The sequence below is a fragment of the Protobothrops mucrosquamatus genome, unplaced genomic scaffold (genome assembly GCF_001527695.2).
Source record: "Protobothrops mucrosquamatus isolate PMUCROS unplaced genomic scaffold, P.Mucros_1.0 scaffold1, whole genome shotgun sequence".
Classification (NCBI taxonomy): domain Eukaryota; kingdom Metazoa; phylum Chordata; class Lepidosauria; order Squamata; family Viperidae; genus Protobothrops; species Protobothrops mucrosquamatus.
The window spans coordinates 4,410,114-4,435,464 of NW_015386388.1; the positions used below are offsets into that span (position 1 = coordinate 4,410,114).

Sequence of the window (25,351 nt, forward strand, 5' to 3'; positions counted from 1 at the left end):
CAACACAATTGAAATCAGTGCAATGGTATGTAGGTAACTATCTTTCTACAGTGAAAATGATTGGCTTACCTTTGTGATTTATCCATTCTCATCTTGAGAGCCTTCCTCTCTTCTTCTTCTGATCCTACTCCAGCTTTCCTTTCAAGAAAAGGTCTGTTGGGCAGATGGAAAGACTGTCTAACAACATGGAGGGAGAACAATTTGGTGTACCTAAGAAAATGCCATTGATCTGACAGTCATGGTAGCGGATGGAAGTAATGAAGTATACCCCATCCAAAGTACGGTTCAGCAGTTAAAATGACCGAGGGAAATAAAGAAATATAACTATATTAATTAATTATTTTCATAACCCCATAGGATGTAATGAAAGAAGGTATATCAGGGAGAAAATGGAGACTTAAAGTAGCATTCAGTTCCTGGGCCTCTCAGAGTCAAGGCTGTGAACTGGTCTTCTCTCGTCTCCTGAATTTACAGTACAATCAAGGAGAATTCCCAGCTATATGTGTCACATTCGCAGCTCCAACTGCCTGTCCTCTCATGCTCTGTCCAGCAGCTTTCATGATACAGAGTGTCTATACCTGATGCAAATTAATTATAGCAAGTCCCATGCAGGAAGTGATAAAATCTTACATTCATGTTTCTCTTAATGTTTAAGAATTGTTCTTTCATCGCATCCTATGTCCTTTTAATTCTCTGTTGTGTTATTGAGGCCAATGGCCATATAAAAGGGAGTATATGTGAAAACCCCAAAGACTGAAGCAATAAGAAAAGGCTGAGTATTTTTGTGTAATGATGGAAAAAACTTTCTGACAACAACAACAAAAAGGATTTTGAAATTCTGGGTATTTAAAACTTCCATACAAAGTGGGGAAACATAAGCTTGAGGAATTTTTTCATTCATTAATGATGAAGCTATAGTAGGTATTCCTGCTTTGGATTTTTTTAAGGGTAAAATTGCATGTTTATTACATTTCAATTTCATTTCAGCACAAAGTAGCTTGCAAACTTAGTTTATTGGACTTCCCCACTGGCCATTACAATAAATGAAGAAGTGAAACATAATATACTGTATATCAAAAAGGTGTTGAAATGGTGTTAATAATCTATTACATCGCTATCAGCAATCTTGTTCCCAGTACTTGAGTTGTTACCCCCCCCCAAAGTAACATCAGTTGTAAAAAGTCTATCTTTTCCAATAAGAGGGATAGGTTTCTGATAAATCAGACAAAAGACTATTTTAGAGAAAACAGAAGGTCAGAAAATATAATGCTAGTCTATTTGTAGATAGGACAGAATATGCTTTTGGTTCTCTGTTAAACCATTCCTATAAAGTCCTCTCATTTCTCATTGCAACTATTCAATTGTAACAGAGAGAGCTGATATTAAATAGCCTGATTATTGTTTCAGATAAATCAATTCCCAGCCAGCAATTATTTTTTTTGTTTGGAGATTATGAAGGTTGATACCAACAATCTTAAGTGGTTTCCTACTGATGAAAATCAATCTGCAGCCTCAAAACACAACACAGCAGCTTGAAGAGGTAACATTGTTTGGCACATTGCACAAGGCAAAGAATTTGCTAGAAACAGACATTTCAGTACTGTGGCAGCCTTAGACCTCAAGGAGAAGTTTCTGGATAAAGTCAACTATGTGAGAAGCTGGATGCACCGCATCATATTCTGCAAAGAGGTGGCAAATATTCTCAGAATCAGCTGGGCTCTTGGAAACAACACCAAAGATCCTATGGTGAAAGACAGAGAGGAAGCATTTGTTTGAAATAATAGATTTACCACTTTATAGTTATGACTAATGATGATGAAATGGCTTTAATAAGAGTGTGGAGAAGGTTTTTATATTACACTACTTTTCTTTTACATAATGCATTTTGTTTCTGGTGTTCCACAGGAGGGGCAAGATGCTATGAAAGGCATTTTAATCCTTTGTTCAAATGGCATCTGGTCTGGGCTTGAAATCTCTAAGGAATAGGAATACCCAAACTGACTCACTGATCTTATGCACTCAATTTTCCTCTTTCCTTTCATTGATTCATCATGTAAGTCATTTAAGAAACAGTAGAGGCAGCAATAAAGATTAAAGTTTAGATCCAAAATTAATTAAGAGTATAATTACAAAATGGGACATGAGCTGTAATGTTAATCAAGTAGGTACATGCAATCCCTTTGAAATTAATGGAATTTATATTTAAGTAGTAAACACTATTAGAATCTAGATGTTGGCTCAACAAAGACACATTTATACAACCTCAATGCCTTTAAACTCTATTTGTGTAACTGTTTTTTTCTTTTTAACCTTTACTTGGCCAATAGCTTAAAAAACCTCCCTGACTAACATCTAATACAGGAAAAACTGTGGAAGGGATATGAGTCAAAAAAGTTAAGTCGGTACCTATGTCTGTATAATCAAAGCCCCCCCCCCTTATCTAGCCTGTCTTACATCTACAATACATATAAAAAGGGGATGGGTTTTGACTGTGCAGTCAAGGCCACCATCTTTGATTCATGTCATCCATAAAACTTACCTTGAAGTTTTGGAAAACTTTTGCCACCTTAAAATAAAAAAAAATATTAGATTTAATACACATGAACTCACAGAAATAACTAAATTAATAATATGAGAAAAAAAAGGTTTGCTTCTTTTATTCTATGGCTGAAGCCTGGTGAAAAGAAATGGAATAAGGAGAAACATAGGTGATCTTCCCAGATTTTGAACTTAAAAAAAAAATCCTACTTTCTTACTGAGACAATTCTGTTCTACACATTTTGACCTTGTCCCTGCAATTTTGATGTTACATTGCACTAAAAAATAAATGCATGTTCAGAATAGTTTTTTAACCCCTCTCAGTATTCAAGATTTTTTCCCCCTGTAATTCCAACAAAATTTTATCCATGAACAAACCTGAATTTCTTACACTAAATATCTGTATTGGAAGCCTAGTTGAAAACCCCATAGATGGGTTATCTGATGTAGTTCTTCTAGCTCATAGAACACTATAGATTTCAAAATTACTTCAGATCCTATGTTTAAAAATAAAGGCAACCAAGCTTTCGTCGGGTTCTCCCGACATCATCAGGGTTGACAAGGCAGTTTTTAGGGAGGGTTTATATGCTGCTTCCAAATGTCTGCATCCGGCTACGGGACCGCGTGATCGGGCCCCGGTACGTGCGCTCCTGCGCTGTGAGTATCCTTGTTTTACCCGCACGTAACCCTTTTACCTTCTTTTCCCGTTTGTCATTATACGGCCCTTGAGTATCTCTATCACGGGCCGGCTGGGGTTCTTTCCTACATCTCCCCTCCACTTCATCTTCCACACCCTTTCCCTCAACCTCATCATTTTTACAGGGTCTAATCCAGCCGCAGTCAGTCTTTCCCCCCCTTTCTCCTATCTTCGTATCTGGCGGATCGCCTCTCTCTATACCATCGTCCTGGCTGCTCCGCCCCTCCACCCTCCCATCGCCCTCGTCTTTCATGCGGGGACGCCCTCCTACCTCCCGGGGCCCCCTTTCTGCACATGATCCCACTAAGGCGTACTGGTTAAGCTGTCTTTCCTGCCCGTGCAGCATCTCCCATTCACCTCCATCCATCATTCCCTTCAAACATTCACCCACATTCGGATCCCCCCCCCTTTTTTTTTTTTGACTGCGGCTGGATTATACCCTGTAAAAATGATGAGGTTGAGGGAAAGGGTGTGGAAGATGAAGTGGAGGGGAGATGTAGGAAAGAACCCCAGCCGGCCCGTGATAGAGATACTCAAGCTTTGATCCATGCCACTACTAGACCATAGATCTTTTCCATTAGAACAGTGAATAATATCTATTACATTTCTCTTGCTTTTAGAAAGTAGATCCCAATGCCTAAGGACTTGCAATTATATTTCATTATTATTCAGACACTTTTGCTTTTATCATGTGATAAGCACCAGAGATTTGCTGTAGAAAAATTGTGCAATAAAATTAAATTCTATATTTTCTTAAATTTATACAAACATTTCAGCAGTGCTAAAAACCCTTTTAAAGCAACATCTTCACAATAATGCTTGAATTCCAGAAATGTCACCAAGACCTCAGTTCTGTTGTTATGTTGACCAAACAATTCATTGGGAACTATTTCCAGGTGCAGGCAAAAGATAAAATGGGTTGCTGGGAAATAGTCCCGGTAAAAATAACAGATAGTATTATTCCCCCAAAGATCATATATGTGGAAAGAAAAGAAGTAACCTTGATAAAATATTTTAAATATATTACTAAAACAAACACTTCGGGGAAATAAATCATGGGAGGACCTGAATATTCTTCTACATTCTGAAGCTTCTATACCACTCCAGAATGAGTATCTTACTGAGTTCAGCAGTAGAATTAAATACTGGATTGGCTGTGGTATATTTGAAACCCACATAAAACAAGTTATTATCTGTTGTTGGCCTGTGTTTGTATTGTCTAAGAAAACTATGTTTATTACTGGCTGAAAACCTCTTATAGATATTTTTTTTGCATGAAACAGAAAAAAATGGACTTGTGATTTATGGCTTTTAGGATTAGAAAAAGTAGATAATATAAAAAATTTTTTATAATCATAGAGTAAAAATTAATTGTACTTATATTTGTTGCAAAGAAAATCTGAAGCTACTACTTTCTACTTCTTTTTGCTTATACTTTCTCTCTCTTTTTTCTTTACTTTGTAATAATTCTTGCTAGTTTTCAATCTTTTATTTAAAACTCTTAATAAAAATTATAAATAAATAACTATTTTCATAATAAAAATATGCAAAATTATTTCAGTATTTGTGAGAACTTTTGATTTCCCTTACGTCTTAATCCTGGATGTTAGCCATCTGAGGAGAAGGCCTTTCAAGGGAATGATAAATTAGCAGCTCTGCAGCTTCCCAAGATTGAAATAATTTTGATTTTTTTTTTGCATACAATTGAATATGTGGATATAACATGAAATAAGGACATGAATGGGCTGTATTATGTAAAACAATCCATTTTATAATTTCCTTTGTGATGGAGGATTTTTTGTTACAAGGATTTGCTGCAGCTCAGGGTATGGCAATATTAATATTAAATATTAAATCAGTTCAATCTTCAATGTTTGCTATAAGATTTAAGCTGAAGAGTACTCACTTTCGATTTTCAGGATCCATGTCACAAAAACTGATGGTAGCCAATGGATAGTGCCGTCTGAAAAAGATCCTGTAGGGAAGGTGTGTTTGTATGTGAAGAAAGCAAGGAAGAGATCCAGCAAACATTTCTGTATTCCTACTAATAAGAACTATCATGATATCTAATGGTGAAATGGCCCCAGTCAATGCTTTCCAGGCTAAGGGCTGAGATGTCACTGAATATTATATTGGATACACATTTTAAAAATGTTTACAGTTAGTTAAGAAAATAAAGAAAAATTACATGCTGACAATGATAAGTCAATGAATGAATTCAATAAAAACAATTCTTAATCTTACTTCAAAGATCCCACTTATATTTAATGTGTAGCATATATGTAGTAATCCAGGTATGGGTTAATAGGACAGCAGCCTTAATTATTGTAATTTAGCTCCAGTGAAATCATTGTGAAATCACTGTAATATAATGCCAATCATTTTAATGTAGCTTTAAGATAAAGGAGATTAAGCTGTACAAAGTGTTTGTTATTTCACAGGAATGCTTTTTCTGTCAGTCAGACTGGGCTGGATCCAGTGTGAGTGACTCACGATTTAATTCATTGAAATACAGTAAATAGTTCATGATTTATTTATGACTAATTGTGCCATTGATTTCAATAGAAATAAAATATGACTAATTTCTTTATTCAAGACTGTAGTCTGTATAAATTAAACCAAATCCCAAATGCCATAATAGCATGACACATAAAGTTGGTCACTGACTCAGGCAGACATTGTGTTTAAACATGGTGCCAAGGCAAGATTCTTAAGTTACGAATTGCTAAATAATTCATAGTGGCCGATTTCATATAGAATGTGAAAACAGATAATGGCTGGACTCACATACTGCACTAAAACCAAAGTAAACAAATCACATTTGGGTGTGAACCAGCCCCCCACAACTTGTACCTATGTTGGTGATAGGAGCTGGAGATGCAAGGGAGCAGCTTTCCACCTAATGTTTTGGATGCAACGGACTAACTTGGCCACTTCACAGGGAAAATAGACAAAAGTAAAGGTAAAGGTTTCCCATGTCGTCATGTCTGACTCTTGGGGGCAGTGCTTATCTCCATTTCTTAGCTGAGGGAGCCAGCATTGTCTGGAGACACTTCCATGGTCATGTGGCCAGCACGATTATACATCAAGGTACACAGAATGCTGTTACCTTCCCACCAAAGTGGTACCTATTTATCTACTCGCATTTGCATACTTTTGAACTGCTAGATGGGCAGGAGTTCACTCTATAGTGTGCTGCTCAGGCCTCAGACCCAGGCTGTCAGTTTTCCAGCTGACAAGCTCAGGGTCTTTATTGTCTGAGCCAACGCGCCCCCACACGAAAGTATATCTATTCCCCCCCCCCGATAAATTTTGAAAAAAATATGCCATCTTTTCCATTTGAAGCTTTCTTCTGATAGAGATGGCTATAGAAAATGGCTCCCCGCCCTCAATGCATCTTTCTTACTTTCTCTGGATGTCAGTCAAAGTTATTCCTAATGCAGTAACTTTGAAGTGGACAATGGTGGGTGTGGGCAGCATCTCTTGTTCAAAAGTGGAAGATACTGCTTTCTGAACTGCTGCTTTGCCAGTGAGGGTTTCCATAGTCACTGAGTGCAGATACAAGAGATTACATACTATAAGACAAAAGGACAAAAAAAGAAGAAAAGGGTTATCTCTGGTGGCTAATTTTGAGAAATTAAAAAAAAATGAAGCTTACATTTTCAAAATATGGAAGGAAACCAAGGATTGTGAGATATTATCAAAAGTCACTTTCTACACTGTGATTGCATAGTATATTTTAAAAATAGTAAAACTTGTGAAAAAACTGCAGGCAGGCTGGAGAAGTGCTATTAAATCTCTAATCAAACAAATTCACATTTTACCAGGTCACATTGGATAGAATGGAGCTTTATTTGGAACTGTGATTGTGATAGCTTTTTTTTAAACAACAACAACAACAACATCCCAAATCATTTTTTTAACTGAGTGGAGGACAGAAGATATTGGATTTCAATGGGCTAATCAAGAAAGAACTAATATGTGCTTCACAAGGGGTGGATTGTTGATGGACATTCTTTGTGATCATATTGTGATATTTTTGGGTTCTCATTCAAGTTTTGCTTCATACAGATGAAGTAATGAAAGTACATCATTTGTGCTTGCCTCTGCCATTGTTGTACATTTTAGATTTATACTGTGGCACCTCTAGTATTTGTAAGTAAGCAATGACTACAAGATCTCCAGTTCTGTTCTGCTTCATCTTTCCAAACAGACCAACCTATCAAAAATAGTGCCATAAAAAACAGTATAGAAACACAAGTTAAGATAGGCAAGAAAATGATAAGTGAGCACCTGTCCAGCCTAGATGAGTTCAAATCACCAGGACCAGATGGATTACACCCCAAGGTTCTCAAGGAACTGGCAGATATGATCTCAGAACCACTGAACTATATTTTTCAAAGATCTTGGAGCATTGGGGAACTACCAGAGGACTGGAAAAGAGCTCATGTAGTTCCCATCTTCAAAAAAAGAAAAAAAATGGATCCAGGAAATTACAGATCTATCAGCCTGACCTCAATACCTGGGAAGATTCTGGAAAAGATAATCAAACAACGAATCAGCGAACACCTAGAGGCAAACAAAATCACTACTAAAAGCCAACATGGGTTTGTCAAAAACAGATCATGCCAGACAAACCTTATTGCATTCTTTGACCAAGTGACAAAATTAGTGGATCAGAGGAATGCTGTGGATATAAGTTACTTGGACTTCAGTAAGGCATTTGATCAAGTAGATCATAACCTACTACTTGATAAGATAGAAAAATGTGGGTTAGACAGCATCACCACCAGATGGATCCGTAGCTGTCTGACTGGTCATACTCAGCGTGTGGTCCTCAATGGAACCGCATCTACATGGAGGGAAGTGTGTAGTGGGGTGCCCCAGTGCTCTGTTCTGGGCCCAGTGCTCTTCAACATCTTCATCAACGATTTGAACAAGGGGATAGATGGGGAACTCATCAAATTTGCAGATGACACCAAACTGGCAGGAATAGGCAACACTCCAGAAGACAGGCTTAGGATACAGGAGGATCTGGACAGACTTGATGCCAACTGCCATGAGTGATTCTCTTTAAAGCATCTTTGGTTGTGCACACCATACGCTCAGCTTGGCTGTTGGACGAAGGATGAAACGGTGCTGATGTGGCATGACGGATCATGTTGGCCTGTAGAAAAGCCTGAAACTCAGAAGAAGTGAATTGGGGTCCGTTGTCGGAGACAAGGACATCTGGAAGCCCATGAGAGGCGAAGATCCCTCTCAACACCTGGATGGTCCTGGCAGTAGTAGTGGAGGAGACTGGGATGACCTCTAGCCACTTGAAATGGCTGTCCATGAGGAGAAGGAAGAATTGCCCCTGAAAGGGCCCAGCATAGTTGATATGAACCCTCGACCAAGGGGCGTGTGTCACCTCCCACCTATGTACAGGAGCCTGTGGCATTTCAGGCCTGGACTGTTGGCAAACAGTACACCCGTGGACCTGGGCCTCGATCTCTTGATCAAGCCCAGGCCATCAAAGATGGCTGCGCGCAAGCGCCTTCATCCGGACTATACCCGGATGTCCCTCATGCAGAGAGAGCAAGACTCTAGTCCTCAATGAGGTTGGGATCACTACCCTACTACCCCAGAGGACATAACTCTTGAAGGTGGATAGCTCGTGCTTCCCCTTCCAGAAACTCTGGAACTCTGTGCCAGGACATGTGTCAGGCCACCCTGACAGCACCCATGTCAGCACATGTGTTAGCATGTGATCAGTGACTGTTTCTGCAGCCACATCCCTAGCATTGAGGGGAGACTCAGGCAACTCCTGAAAGAAAAGTATGTGGTAAGCTGGAGCAGGATCTGACTCCACTAGCTGTAGAGGTAATCTGCTGAGGCCATCTGCATGGCCCATTTCTTTGCCCGGTTTGTGAACCAGAGTATAGTCATATGCAGAAAGGAAAATTGACCATCTCAGCATTCTAGGAGAGATGATGTGTGGGGTTTGCTTGTTGGTTGTAAACAACCCCAGCAATGGCTTATGGTCTGTAAAGACCATGAAATGGCAGCCATATAAAAAGTCATGGAACTTTTTTATGCCAGCCACTATGGCCAAGGCTTCCCTATCTATCTGTGCGTAATTACGTTCAGCAGATGATAGGGTCCTAGAATAGTAGGCTACAGGGACTTCTGTCCCATCAGCCTTCAAGTGACTCAACACAGCCCCAATCCCATAAGGGGATGCATCACAGGCTATGCATACAGGCAATTGCTCATTGAAATGCGCTAGAACTGCATTTGAAGATAGCAAGGCCTTGACCTCTGCAAAACTCCTTTCGTGGACTTTTGTCCACAGCCATGTTTATCCAAGAGCCGGTGTAATGGCTCAGCCACTGCAGCCTTATGAGGAATGAATGGTAAAAGTTTAACAGTCCCAGAAAAGCCTGAAGTTCGCTTTTGGACTTGGGACTTTGGGCCTGCTGAATTGCTTTAAGCTTAGATTCAGCAGGATGGATGCCTTCAGCATCAATACGGAACCCCAGAAACTCTGTGGAAGTGACTCCAATCTTACATTTGTCTTGCTTTAGCTTCAGCCCTGCTTGGCGGAAATGCAGCAAGACAGCTCTAAGCCTTTCAGCCAGATTTTCAGATGATTCCCCAGCGATGAGGACATCATCAAAGTACGGGCAAACGCCTGGAATATTGCGGAGCGTTCGCTCCATCACACTCTGGAAGATGCCCAGGGCTACATTAACCCCAAACTGCAGCCTTTTAACTTTAAATGCTCCCCGGTGCGTTACAATTGTTTGGGCCTCTGCCGTTGCCTCATCAATTGGTAATTGTTGATAGGCCTGAGCCAAGTCAAGTTTGGCAAAAATGCGGCCTCCTTTGAGGGAGGCCAGAATGTGGCTCACCACTGGCACTGGGTACGAGTGCCGCTGCAATGCTTTGTTAAGTGTACACTTATAGTCCACACAAATTTGGACTTCTCCATTGGCCTTCAGTGGCGTGACTATGGGGGTTTCCCATGGACTACTGTCCACAGGCTTTAAGATGCCCTGCTGGAGCAGCTTGTCCAGCTCTGCATTAATCTTGTTCTTCAATGCGAAGGGCACCCGTCGGGGCTTAATCCTAATGGGTGTGACAGCTGGGTATAAATGTAAAGCAATGGGAGACCCCTTGTATGAGCCAAGCTCTGAACTGAACACATCAGCAAACTCTTTGCAAACTTCTGCAAGGCCTGTCGTTTGCAAACTGTGAAGTCCAGTCACTTGGATTCCAAGGGCCTCGAACCAATCGAGTCCAATAAGACTTGTGCGATCACCCCCAACTACCACCACATCTAGCAACCCTTCAAAATTCCTATGCTGCACCTTGAGCGTGGCCTCCCCCTTCACGCTGACTCAGGAATTCTGGAAGTCAGTAAGGATTAAATTTGATGGCCTGAGTTTAACTCGTAGGCCACTTCTACAACAAATCTTTTTGAAAGTGTCTTGGGAAATGATCAATAAAGCGGACCCTGTGTCCAACTCCATCGATAAGGGAACCCCTTGCAACTTCACATCAATGTGAAGCTTCTTCCTAAGCAGCCTATGGGCCCCGGTTTTAAAAATGCTTCTACATGACGCGCAAAAACCCACCCTGTTCTGGCTGGGGACCCTGGTACCTTTCTGAGGCAATTCTTCCAAAGACCGGTCCTTCTGGCGACCCCAACAGATGGAGGCAATGTGGCCTTGCCTACCACATGCCCGGCAAATGGCAGAGTGGAAACGGCAATCGGAGCGCTTGTGGCATCCTCCACATCTGAAACACCAAGGGAATGAGGTTGCCTTGTCTCTGTGCTCTTGAGGCCTTCTCTCCACTGGCTGCTGTAGATGGCCCACCTCCATCTCTGGCTCCTGTTCGGATTCTTCTCGAGCGACCTCTTGATGGACGGAGATTGAAGTTGGAGGGTTCTTGGCGAGTCACAAGGCCTTCAAAGCTCCGCCTGCCGCTTCTTTGACTACAATTTCTCTCAAGACATCTTGGAAAGAGACGTCTTCCCTTGCGAAGATCTTCTGTTGCAGCTCACGACTTCTCAGTCCACAAACTAAATGATACCAAAGTCTCTCTTCCAGATCTTTGAATTCACATGGCCTAGCTGCTTGTCATAATGCAGCAATAAAGTCCGCAGCAGACTCACCAGGCCTCTGGTCCCTCTGCTCGAATGTGTGTTGCCATGCAATCACCGAAAGCTTTGGTTCAAAATGTTCTCGCAGCGTTCTTTTCAGCTCAGCATAAGCAATTGATTCAAGTGGTGCTGGGGTGACCAGATTCTCTGCAATATCGAAAGTCTCTGGCCCACAGACACACAGTAGCGTAGCAGCTTTAAGACCATCTTCTCAGATTTGGTTTACCCAAAAGTAGTTCTCTACCCGGGCCACATAAGAGCTCCAGCGTTCCGGATGAGCTGTGTCAAATCCAGAGAGATGGCCTAGTTTGGACATCGTTACTGCCCGGTAGCCTCGTCAATGCTTCATGCTGCAAAGGTTGAGGAGGGGTCCCTTTTGCCGAGCTCTCCTTCAGCGTTCTCGTATTGGCAGGTAGAGTTGCATTCTCCGGACGCCGAACTTCCCAGCACTTCAGGCCTCTCTTAGTGAGTCAGCCTATCTTCTTTCATTGTTTCCCTTGCAGCAGATCCCACCTTCGTTGCCAATGTTCTGTTTCCAAGTAAAAGGCATTGAGACAAGGCAGGAGTAACAACAGTCTTGTCTTTATTCAATTCACAACAGATCCAAAACAAAATGGCGTGGATTGCTCTTATAGCCCTTTGCAGGGACAGTATCAGCCAATCAATTCAAGGCATTTCTCCTGCCTTGCGAGACAGCCTGTCTGGTCCCGGGCATTCATGTGGTCTGCCTGGGCCTCTCTGCAGCCTCCTGCATCTGCTGAGTGACTCAGCAGGCCCAGGACATAACACTTAGCAAAGTTTATTTTTTCATTTTTTATCCTGTTCACAAAAGTAATTATGAGCTTTTGCAAAAAAAAAAACTGAAACATTGAAAGATCATCAAAATATACCCCTCTGCAACATTCTCTTACTTGTCAGAATTTGTCTCTCCATCATTTGAACAAAGAAGCAGCCACAGCAGGCTTCTGTGGCAAGTGAGATTAGATAATAATTTGTATTAATTGCAAACCTGATGTGCTTTGTAGCAGCTGTGAATTCTCACAGGATGCTGCAATGGCACTCAGGGGATGCCCCCATGGCTGCAAGAAGTTTTGATAGATAACAAAACAAGAACATGTGACAGAAATACCAAAAGAAGCAAAACAAGAAATCTAGAACAATTCAAGAGGTTACAACCATAGAAAGGGAGAGGGGAAAATAATACATCAAGAAGAGACAAAATGATATTAAAGCCTATAGGTACAGTATGTATGGGCATGAAGTTTGCAATTACCATTGCTGATTCGTATCTTGCCTATCTTTGAAAGCATTGTTTATTACATTCCTAATTTCTGTACAAGTAGTCCCTGGCTTACAACAATTTGTTTAGTGACCATTCAAAATTACAACAGCACTGAAAAAAAGTGACTTATGACTGTTTTTCACACTTATGAGTGTTGTAGGTTTGTCAGCTTTCTGTGTGTTTGAGTGACTTAAATCTTGAGCATTCCAGCTGAGAACTCAGAGATTGAATCTTGTTCGTTTCAACAGCTAAAGGCCTGGTTGGAGTTTTTGTTCCATAAAAGCTGTGTAAAAATAAAAGGAGTTTATTTTACCAAGTCCTGCCTTGTTCAATGCAAAGGGGTTTTTCCTCAAGAGTAAGCGGTTGAGCAGTATTCATGTAGATTGGGACAGAACAGTTTGCCTTCAGCCCTTTACCCCCTACTACCATGGAGTAGTTACATGCAGAGAATGCCCAGCTCTCCCAACAGCTGGACTTGCTGGCAGCTCAAGTTGCTCAGCTTCAAGCTGCTGCTGCTCCACAACCCTGGCAGAAATGTCCAGTAGCAGTGCCTAATAAATTTGATCGCACTCCGGATATGTTTCCAGCTTTTGGGGGACAATGCCAGTTCTTTATCAGCCTAAGAGTGACAGACTTCCCCACTGATCAAGATAAAGTGCGGTTTATGATCAGCCTCCTCTCCGGCCCTGAGGCCCATTGGGCCACAACCCTGCTGGTCCAGCCTAGTCCATTGTTGGATAACTTTGGGGGGGGTTGTGACTTCATGTGTCTCATGTATGAGGACCCCATTAAGATACAGGCTGCTGCCAGATGCCTGAAAGCTCTGAAGCAGAGCCGATGCCCTTTACAGAGATATATCAGTGAGTTTAGGCTGCTTAGCCAGGATTTGGCCTGGAACAAAACTGCACTCATGGACGCTTTCCAGGATGGCCTTTCAGAGCAGCTGTTGGACAAGCTGGCCTATGTTGATGTTGCCCCGGACCTCAATGAGTTGATCCATCTCTGTTTGCAGATTGATGCTCCGCTGCAGCAGCGTAGGAGTCATCATGCTCCCCCAGAGACCCCGGTTATGCGTGAAACTCCAGTTATGCGTGAAGAGCCTATGGAGTTAGCAGAAATGAATAGACGACGTTTTGGGGTTTGTATTTCTACTGTTTGTATTTCTACTGTTTGTATTTCTACTGTGGGGGACCTGGGCATTTCTACTGTGGGGGACCTGGGCATTTGGCTGCATCCTGTCCCAAGAAGTGATGAAGGGGTCAGCTACCAGAATTGCCCTGCGAATGCAACCTCATCTGTCAGGAAATGTCCTGAGCCCAACCTAAAAGGCATTTTGGATCGGGCTTCCCCCAACACCGAGCGGCATCTATCAGATGCGGCACTCGGACCTCAACAGCGCTTGATATTGGCAGCATGCTGGTTCCTTCCCAGTAGGCCCCAGGGGATTCTGGTACATGCCTTGGTCAATTCTGGGGCCACTACGAACTTTACGGATGCTGCGTTTGTGGCCAAATGGGCTGTTCCCCAATGCCTGGTGGATTATTGATAGCCGATTGTTCCTGTCTGAGCCCACCATGCAACTGTGGGTATGGCCCTCAGCTTCATGAGGAGGCCATTCAGTTTTACATAACCTTCGACCTGCATTTCCCCATGGGCTTGGGCTTGGTGTAGTTCCGGACGCATGACCCACCAATTTCTTGGTCCCAGAACTTGGTCACCTTCCAAAATTTACAGTGTATGGACCACAACCACCAAGTCTATGCCAGCCAGGTGATGATTCCCCCAGGGGTTTCCCTGCCCTCCAAACTGGCAAGGGCAATTCAGCGAGATTGAGGTGGTTCAATTGCCCCCGCACCGGCCATACAACTGCCCCATAGCCTTAGTCCCTGACATGCCTCTCCCAGTGGGATGTTTGTATTCCATGTTTGACCCCAAGTTGGCCATGTTACAGGACTTTCTGGACAAAAATCTATCTTGATGCTTTATCCAGCCCTCGTCTTTGCCAATGTCCGTGCTGGTGCTCTTTATAAAAAAGAAGTCCAGTTAATTAAGGCTCTGTTGTGACTATCAAAAATTAAATGCCATTATGGTACATAATCGATACCCACTGCCCCTCATCCCCGGACTTCTGGAATGGCTCCGGGAGGCCAAAATCTTCACGAAACTGGACTTAAGAGGAGCCTACAACCTAGTTAAGATCTGGCCCAGTGATGAATGGAAGGCAGTGTTTGGCACCCGGTATAGCCACTTTGAGTATACAGTGATGCCGTTTGGGCTGACCAATGCCCCTGCAGTCTTCCAACACTTCATGAATGACATATTCCAGGACCTGTTAGATCAGTTTGTCATGATCTATTTGGATGACATTCGGATCTACTCCCCTTCGCAGGAGAGGCGTCACCAGCATCTCCGTCAGGTCCTGCAGCAACTCCGAGATCATTATTTGTATGCCAAACTGAAGAAATGCCATTGATTTCTTAGGTTATCGCATTTCTCCTGAGGGCATAGCCATGGAGCCAAGCAAGGTCGAGTCCCTGCATAATTGGCAACCCCCACGTTATGTTAAGGCTCCTTCAGAAAAAGACCCTGTTTCACTGGAGCACCCTGGAGCAGTGGCATAGCATGGGTTGTCAGCACCCGGGGCAAGGCAAGTAATTTGCGCCCCCCCCTCCACAGTGGGCGGCGACCCGGCGGCTCGGCTCGGATTCGCACAGGCAGGGGCAGAGAGCTGCGAGTGCGAGCGCGCCCCCCCAGATGTTGCACCCGGTGCGGCCGGCACCCCCTGCACCCCCCATGCTACGCCTCTGCCCTGGAGCAACAAGCTTGCCAGGCTTTGAAGCAAGCCTTTATGAAGGAACCTATCCTGAAGCACTCTGACCTACAATGGCCATTTGTCATGGAAGTGGATATGTCCAACATTGCCTTTGGAGCTGTGTTACTCCAGGCACACACGCCCGGCGGTGCCCTTTTCCCTTGTGCATACTATTAGCAGAAACTTAATCTGGCCAAGTGCAACTACACCATCTGGGAGCTACTGGCCATTAAGATAGCATTTGGGGCCTGGAGACATCATTTGGAAGGGGCTCAGCATCAAGTTGAAGTCTGGACAGACCATAAGAATCTGGAAAATTTGCAGACTGCCCAGAAATTGAACAGACAGATTCGGTTGTCTCTCTTGTTTGTGAGGTTCAATTTCCACATTACATACATACCAAATGGTCACAACCAAAGAGTGGATGCTCTTTCAAGGAAACCAGAATACTCCTGTATGGACGACAAGCTTCTGCCCAGGACAATTCTCCTCTTAGAGTCTTTCTCTGTAGTTTGGGAGCCAATAGATTTATGGGATCAGATTCGGGAGGCACAACAACACGATGTGTGGGTGCATCAATGAAGGGAGGAGTTGGGGCCAGACTCTCCATGGACCATCACAGATGGATTCCTGAAATATTGTGATCGGTTCTATGTTCTGGGAAGGCCGCTCAGAGGGCTCATTCTCAATCAATGTCATGATAATCCTGTGGTGGGACATTTTGGACTTTTCAAGGTGCTGAACCTAGTCTCCTGTACATGCTGGTGGCCCTGAGTATGACACGACGTCCAGGTCTACATCACGTCTTGTGTATGGTATAGGCAGGCCAATAGGGGCCCCCACCGGGTCTACCTCAGCCCTTGCCGATGCCCAAGAGATACTGTGGGCAGTGTCCATGGACTTCTTGACAGACTTGCCCCCGTGTTCTGGCTTTATGATGGTGTTTTTGGTGGTGGACATGCTGACCAAGATGGCACATTTCATTCCTTGCTGTGGCTTGCCGTCAGCCCGCACCACCACTCGCATGTTCATCCAGCATGTTTTCCGGTTGCATGGCCTCCCTGATAGGGTCGTTTTGGATAGAGGGGCTCAATTTATGGCCCATTTCTGGAAAGGGTTGATGAAGGCCCTAGACGTACAAATCTGCCTGTCATCGGTGCATCATCTGCAAACGGATGGTAGGATCAAGAAAGTAATTGGAATCCTAGGACAATATTTGCACTGTTTCGTGAATCAGTAAAAGGACAATTGAGCAGACTATCTTGCAGTAGCCGAGTTTGCTTTTAACAATTCACAGCACGTGTATGACACTGTTCCTGGTATCATCCCTGGCTTTTCCCCCTCTCGCAGCTTGATGTGCCAATTCCCACAGCTAACAAATATCTGACCAAGTTACAGGCTATCCATCAATTGGTACGGCAGCAATTAGATAAGGCCAAGGCAGATTACAAGAAAGTCACCGATCAGTCATGGTGAGATACGCCTGTGTTAGCTGTAGGAGATTGGGTATGGCTTTCAACCAGGCACCTTCTGTCAGACCGGCCTGCCAAGAAACTGGACCATCAGTACATAGGCCCTTTCCCTATTGAAGCCATCATTAATCTGGTTGCTTATCGGTTAACATTGCCACGTTCATTACGGGTACATCTGGTCTTTCACCAGTCCCTCTGCTCCCAGAAAAACCAGTGTGTCTGCTCCACCAATCAGAACATCCCCCACCAGAACAACGGGATGGAGACAATGCTCCCAAGTATGAGGTCACCAGTATTCGAGACTCCCGTTGGTTGAAAGGCCGATTCCAGTATTTGATTGAGTGGAAGGGCTATTGACCGGAGGAGTTCTCCTGGGAGGCTTCGACCACCGTGCATGCTCCTGCTTTGGTGATGGTGTTCCACAAACAATTCCCTTCATGACCACATCTGACCTGTCAGACCTGGAGGAAGGGTCCTGTGGTGAGGGATAGTGTTGAGAATCCTTGCTTGCCAGCAGAATCTGGCAGCCGAGTCAGATGAATCGGATGAGGGAGAAGGGTTACCTGGGGTCACATCGGAGTCCATGGAAGGCTCTGAGGAGCTTGAAGACTCAGAGCTAGATGTGACACCGGGCCCATCTACTCACACTCAGGCAGAAAGACAGCTGAGTTGAAGGCCTGAACTGGGCAAAGACGAGCAGCTGGGGCCTGTTCCAGATGCGTGGATGTGCAGAGAGGAAACGCATGCAGGACAGCAGAGGGCGATGGGGCGGCTCTCCAGGAAAAGTAAAAGACTCTAAGGAGCCTGAGAATTCTTGGATATTTAACCAGGTTTGTCAGCTTTCTGTGTGTTTGAGTGACTTAAACCTGGAGCACTCAAGCTGAGAACTCAGAGACTGAATCTTGTTCATTTCAACAGGACTGGCTAAAGGACTGGTTGGAGTTTTGTTCCATAAAAGCTGTGTAAAAATAAAAGGGGTTTATCTTACCAAGTCCTGCCTTATTCAATGCAAAGTGGTTTTTCCTCGCGGATAAGTGGTTGAGCAGTATTCGCCCCTTTGGCCTTCCAGATTGTCTACCATGTCCCATTGAAAGCTGAGCAGAATGGTGCTTCATCCTTTGCAAGAAACTTGAAACTGTGTAGGGATGTGTCTTATTCCCAGTTGCAGGCTAAGAAAATGCCTGAACATTGCTACTCTCTACTCAATACTTAGAAAAACAAAACAAACAACAACAACAACAACAAATGATCTGCATAACTGAGTGAAACTAACTTGGCAATAACCTTAGCTGTGCTAGAAGCTGCTACAAGTTGCTAGTGATGAAATAGCATAGACAGAGAAAAGGAAGGAAGGAAGCCTGGAGGGAAAGAAAAAAAAAATCACCCAGAAAGGAAATCAATGTGTGCAACAGAAGGAAGCATGAAAGTGAGCATGAAATCATAAAGAAAACCTGACAATATCCTTCGAACCTAATGAAACAAGTGAATGTTATCTGGTAGCTCAATTTTACAGTATCTGATGAAAGCTTCTGTAGCTGATCTTCCTGGAAGTTCTCTCTTTGACCAGCTGTCAGTATGGGCTAAATGGGCTAAATGCATCCCTTAACCCTTCCCCCAAGCCATAGTCAGAACCAGTCAGGCTTGATAACTACTTCTGAAATTCCTTCCTTCCTTCCTTCCTTCCTTCCTTCCTTCCTTCCTTCCTTCCTTCCTTCCCTCCCTCCCTCCCTCCCTCCCTCCCTGCCCCCTCACTCTCTGCCTCCCCCCTCTCTCTCACGTACACACCCACATACAGAAACCACAAAGGATTAAAATCTACTATGCAATCACCATGCCCAAAAAAAAAATCTTTGTGTAGATACAGGATATTGTGGTCTGAATGGTAGCAAAATGTAACATCTTTATAGAAAAGTGACAACACTGAAAGGAGGCAAAACATGTAGATCAAACTGCAGGTCATTATTTATTACTTTAACCTTTAGGATATGAAATGGTCTCGTTAACTGAAGAAAAATGCTTACTCCCATTATACTCACCAGCAGCTTTTTGAGACAAAGGAAGAGCAGCTTCTGAACCAAGGACTGGATTTTCATCGTTGAGGAAAGCTAAGATAGGTATAACAGCACACAGTTACAGCCACATTACAAAACATATTAAATTAAAATCTTGATGCACAATCATATCCTTTTCTGGAAAGATCTCTAAAAATCTGCAATTCTAATATGATGCAGAGTTCAGTTTAATACGTTAATATATATTAACATCCTTTTCATTGAGGTTTTACTTGTTAGCAAATATATTTAGGTTTAAAAAGGAATTGTTGTTAGCTGGTATCTATAAGGTTTGTAAGAATTCATGCTGCAGGAAATCTTGGTCCAAGATCCTAAACATACCTTGACTAGGAATGATCAGTTTGCAGGGTAGTGCTAATGGCATAATGGTGTGTTGATATACAAATGCTGAGAGACTCCCTGTAATAAAGAACAAATGAATGAGATTGTACAAAGTGTTCTTAACATCTCTGTAGCCCACATTACTACCTCACATCGCACACTTTATGTCCAAATTATTCATTTTCAGGTAATCAACAACTGGGGTAGCAGTGTTAACAAACTGGAGATTTTATGAAACCAGCAGACGTCTTTGTCTCTTGAAAAGAATGGGGTGAGGAATTTGAGTGACTGGAAGGCAGTTCTTGAGGTGGTGATGGTTTTCCTTTATTAGGATGCTCCCTCCCTTGTTACTTTGAATGGAATGATAGATATGGATGAAAATGGTAAAACATTTGATGCAAATTCACTCGCTAAATCTACTTCCAAACTAGAACACACTCTGTACAACACTACATATTTATTAAATTTTGCAAAAGCCCATAATTTTTTAAAAGATATCTGTACCAAAATCTATATATAATGGAAAGATTTATACAAAGATTTTTATACGTATTAGGAAAAGATCATTTGCACAGTGTGTGCATTTCTAATCCTTTAGAAAATATCCCCCCCCCAATAGATACCAATTTTTATGGGGATTTTTAAGAAGCTACATTGATTTGTGAGTAGGCCAATTGAATATCAGAGATTCAATCTGAAATGGTAAGATTCACTCTTCACGATAAAGGAAGAGATGGAAAAGATTATCTGTTCTTCCCATATAAGACATCACTAGTAAAAGGTTAGCTATCTCTGTTTATTGGTTCTAGGATTGTAGACTATGTGAAAAGTTCCATTGCCTCCCAAGACTGCCACATTTATGACTTTCCATAGACTTTCCACTTTCTACTTAATTGAAATAGAACACTGAATCTATTTCAAAGGGAGTGGGCATGATGCTGAATGGCTAAAGATGCTGAACTGGTCAGCTGGAAAGCTGACAGGCCAAGTTCGAGACCCGAGTGCTGTGTGATGTGTGAGCTTCAGTAGCTTGTCCCAGCTCCTGCCCAACTAGCAGTTTGAAAGCATGCACATGCAAGTATATAAATAGGTACCACTTTGGTGGGAAAGTAACAGCGTTCCATACACATGAATGTATAGTCATGCTAGCCACATGACTGCTGGCTCCCTCAGCTAAGAAATGAAGATGAATACTACCCCTTAGAGTTGGACATGATTGGAAAGGGGAAACCTTTACCTTTGCTGAATCAGATAGGCAGGGCACTTTTTTAGGTGCAAAAAGCAACACAAATGCAACTGCCTGAAACTCAGCTAATCGCAACACCAGCCAATAACTATATGCATGAATATATGACAGTCAAAGCTTAAGCATAAGTAGCTGAAACCAACCAAGTATCTTACCAAAATAGGGTTCTTCTTCTGCTCCCTTAAGATGCACTCCTTTGGGAGAAGATTCAACGAGGAAGTGTCTAATGTGGTTACCAACATCTTCTCCTTTAAAACAAAACAAAGGAATCTGAAATGCAACCTATAAAAAACCAACACCTTATATTGGAAGCTTTCCAAAGAGCTTTAAAAGTGGATTTTTTAGGCTTTATTCAAATCTGGCTTTCTTATTCTAATTTTGGTGCTGTTTATGTTTAATATTGACATAATTCCTGAACCTGGTTTTATACACAGAAATAGATAACACATGTTTTTTTTCCTGATTTTGTGATGCCATTATCATCATCTTTTGATTCTATGAAAATTCTTTGTTACAAATTTAAACCAGACGAAGGAGCAAAATTGTTTTGAGAACAGTTTTAGCTCACGAAACAAAGTGTTTCTGAATATAAATCAGTGATGGACTCATAGTGGAATTCTTCCAGAGATGTGGAAGTTAAATCTTTAAAAAAAACTAAACTCAATATCTCATGAAATGGGTTGTATAGTCTCTCAACAATTCATGTTCCTAAAATCCTCTGTTTAAAGAAACTTTATGTAACTGCAAATTCAGCAATGTGAGAATTGGATTGAATTTCAAGTGCAAGCTAATGAGTTGGAGTCCTAAACATAACAAGATATTTTACCACAAATGATAGAATTTGGGACTGGAATGAGACCCCCTGACCCTCTATCACAGTCATGAATGCAACTGTTTAAGGAACTTTTTCAGTATATGACAACAACAGAAAAGGCCTTCTATAAAGTTCATCCATACAAATAATCACAGAGAAAATATTGCTTTTGGCCTGCAAATGCAATGTAAACCAAACAAAATTGAGAAGAAGCAAATGAGCAGAGATTCTTTTAACCTATGTCTGTCCTCTCTATTTTCATAGGGATATGTTCATTTTTTGCAGTCTTTTCTAGCACAGAGCCTCAGATGGGTTGGAATACAGATTCCATAATTCCCAACGACCATCCTGGGTAAAACTAATGAGACTTGTAGTAGTTGAATATATTTAGAAGACATCAATGTGGCATGGTACAGTTTTACTCTAGTGATTTTTTTGAGGATAAACTCTTTCCCAACGTTCAAAAACGAAAGGGCAAAGTTTAAATGCTAAAAATAAATATTAATTTTTAACATTAAAACAAAGGTTGCAATATTAGCTAGCATTATTTACAATCTCTCACTGCGCTCTTCTGTTTTAAATAGATTATTTACGCAACCCGACAAAAATTGCTGTTTGAGCCACATTGGAGAAAATCTTTTACAGTTGTGTAGAATGACATGGAACAGGTTTCCCTCCTGCACTGCTTCTCTTAATGTTCATTAACTTCCATCTCCTCTATGCTTCATAACTCAGCTGGGGCACAGGTTGTTAATTAATAGAGAAGCTTACATTTCCCTTCAGTTGCATTCCCCTCCCTGAAGCTGATCCATGCTAAAGTCACAGAAAGCTTGCTTGTCCTGGCTTGCAACTATTTTACCCTGAAATTGTTGCCTGGACAGGCTCCAGCACATGAAGTTTGCTTTGTTTCTGTTTCATTTCCCCTGCGACATCTCGTAGGTTGCTTCCAATGTTAGAAGCAAAGTTTTCTCTTTACTTGAACTTCTCATTGCCCTTGATTCAGAAAGACTCTGAATATAGTCATTTACCAACTTTCGATTGTTTTATTTGTTCACAGTTCCTGTGGACGCCTCATCAGTCATTTCTCCTCTCCTCTTTCATTTACTCTCTGGGGCTTCCCCTACCATTGCTTTCCTGTGTGAAAAAACTTGAGATTTGTTTGGCTTTGATTTCTAAAACATGTAGCAACGATTGGTTGCTTTTATGGGGATGCTGTGCTCTATCAGTTATAGAGCTCTGTTTTTCATTTTCACAGAATTTCCTTAACTGTGTGCCACAAGGCAACTGGGAACATGCAGTGAGCAATATGTTGAATGATTAACTACAGCCATGACTTTGGAGTTTTTGGCCATGCAGGGAACTATCACCTCTCTGCATTAGCTGCAGTTGCATCATCAATCTTTAGAAGAATGAATGTGCTGCCTCTCTGCAAGAGTCACCAGCCTCTCTTGCTTTCCAACACTGTCAGAATTTTGAGAGTCTGCTATCTTTCCCTTCCTCGTCAGTATTCAGACTGGGAACATGCAGGTGGGAGCCTAAATAAAGAATCCCTTAAGTGGGGTTTCTGCATAGTTTGGCACCAGAGCAGCTTTTCTCAGTGCAGTGCCTTCCAAATATGCTGGAGCTGCAACTTCCAGACTTCCCAGCCAACTGTCCCTCTGCTTGGGAATTCTAGAATTTATAGTAAAATACATCTGGAAAGCATCAGATAGGAGAAGGCTGCTGTAGACCTTCTCTATTATCACCTCTTTGCAATTTGAAGCAGAAATTCTGAGTACCTGCTTTGTTGCTGAAAACTTTCAGGGCTAAGCCAAATGAGCCAGGATAAGATGTGCTGTCCCTCATAATAAATGTACCTGGTGGTTCATCCATTAGCAGTTGGATAGCTGTTAAAACATACACCAAAGAACAAAGTGTCACCATATCAAAGAATAAAGAGAGATAATCATTTGTATCTTTTGCAAACAGAGTTTCCTGTGTTCAAAGCATTTCATGTGCATTACTTAGCTGGCGCCTTTACAGTATCCCCATAGGTAAACCAATATTGTGATCATATGTTGCAGAGAGGGATAATGGCTTACCTAAGACCATTAGGCCATTACACAGAGGCCAGATTGGAATCAGGAGCTTTTTGATTTACAGCTTAGTCTCTTTGCTGTTCGTTATCTGAGATAAGACTAGAAAGGCTCTATATTTGAAAGAATTGGGCAGTTTGAAGGTCCTAGGGAGAAAATATTGTCTGCATGTCTTTATCTATTTTATTCTCATAAAATGCTTTTATGCTTTCCTTTCCCAGGTATGATCTGGTATTACTGGCTTTGTATATAGGGTCATATCCCAAAACAAAATTGTGGGGAATTATTTGAAAGAACAAACAAAATGCCTTATTTAGCATGAATATATGTAACAAAAACTTAAATAATAGCTAGGAAAAAATACTAGTTATATAGACAACATCTCTTAAGATGCCAAGACATGGCAGTGTGATTGGATACCAGTCTTTATCAATGGATTTTATCTTACAAATAAGAAAGTAAATGACTATTGATGTAATTATTTTGAGCAGCAGTATCAACTCAATTTGAATGTGACAAATATATGTAAGGCTGAAACTTACATCGTACTAAAGAAATAAGTTGTCCCAAAGTTTGGAGTTTCAAAACATCAGGAAGTAGGTAAATAGGTAGATAAATAGTAAATTGAGGCAGAGAAAAATAACCGAGAGACATTTATTTTGTCTCATCTAATAACTCTACCAAGTTTTTAATGCTCCGAACATTCATTTGTATTTCCAGAAGCTTCCCTGTTCCCAATGAGGAAGGGATAGAAAGGATTAAATCCTTTCACCACTGTATTCTGCAAGTTGACTCTTTCCCAAAATGGACATGTAAATCAATATAAATCTGATACATTTTCCTTTCTGTATCTATATGACATTGCTTCAGGGCTTTTTACAGTCTTAATTTTAATAGATCAGTTAAAACCATACTGAATTTTGTTAATAACTTATATGGAGCATTTGTGCATAGCTTTCCTAATGTACCCTGTTATTAGCCCAAATAATTGAAGTAATCTCTTTTAAACACATTTCTCTGAAATTATTTTTGTTGCATAACTCTTCCTTATTATCCTTTTCACTATACCCATGTTCTGAGCCAAAGGAAGAAAATGGCTAGGAAAAGTATAAAGTCTAGGAGAGAAAAAGCACAGGGAAGCCGATTTCTATTGGTTGTTTTTTTCTCCTCCTACTACAATTTCTGCCTCCACTTTCTACATCAGAAGCAAGCTTGGAAGTCTCTGTTTCCAAGACTACCATAGATGGATGTGCTCCTAGAAAGAAGATAAAGGTATGGTTCAGGTACAACAACAGAATGTTGTTGCTGTCCTTGAACCACACCTATGGTGAAGAAGTCAAAAGATGGCTGTTGGATTTGAAGTTGTTGTGGATTAAATGCTCTTCAAGGATCCCATGGCCATCCCAGCAAGGTTTATCATTTAACAACAGCAACAAAAGGATGAAATAGTCATCCCTTTTTTGTTTCCCCCCAAAAGCATGTTTATTAGGATATTAGATCCCTCTAGCACTGCTCAGTCCAATACTCTAAAGCGAAGCCTTAGATCAGGGGTCTTCAAACTTGGCCCTTTTATGACTTGTGGACTTCAACTCCCAGAATTCCTCAACCAGTGTGCCTGGCTGAGGAATTCTGGGAGTTGAAGTCCACAAGTCATAAAAGGGCCAAGTTTGAAGACCCCTGTCTTAGATGGAGCTGCCAGCAACTTCTTTTTTTCTGAAATGGATCTTGGAAGTAAGTATTTCTAGCCTGCTTTCCAAGGCGAAAAATATGTATTAAAAAACTGGACAACACCATGAATCCATAAAAATTCAGTAAAACTCCTTCCACAGAGATGGGAAGGGACATCAGCTCATGTAACTAATTCATGTAACAA

The 25,351-nt window shown here is 41.8% G+C and overlaps 1 protein-coding gene across 1 annotated transcript in view; it reads right to left on the reverse strand.

Moving 5' to 3' along the window:
* Nucleotides 1-994: 994 nt before the first annotated feature.
* The window catches only part of TNS4 (tensin 4), a 41,895-nt gene continuing 17,538 nt past the window's right edge, over nucleotides 995-25,351 (reverse strand). The window contains exons 6-13 of the mRNA XM_015832278.1: nucleotides 23,182-23,289; nucleotides 20,745-20,837; nucleotides 19,344-19,421; nucleotides 18,987-19,055; nucleotides 6,642-6,810; nucleotides 5,142-5,210; nucleotides 2,540-2,566; nucleotides 995-1,741 (exon numbers count right to left, since the gene is read on the reverse strand). Coding sequence (XP_015687764.1) covers nucleotides 1,612-1,741; nucleotides 2,540-2,566; nucleotides 5,142-5,210; nucleotides 6,642-6,810; nucleotides 18,987-19,055; nucleotides 19,344-19,421; nucleotides 20,745-20,837; nucleotides 23,182-23,289 — 743 coding nt within the window. The 3' untranslated portion in view covers nucleotides 995-1,611. The remainder of the gene's footprint in view (nucleotides 1,742-2,539; nucleotides 2,567-5,141; nucleotides 5,211-6,641; nucleotides 6,811-18,986; nucleotides 19,056-19,343; nucleotides 19,422-20,744; nucleotides 20,838-23,181; nucleotides 23,290-25,351) is intronic.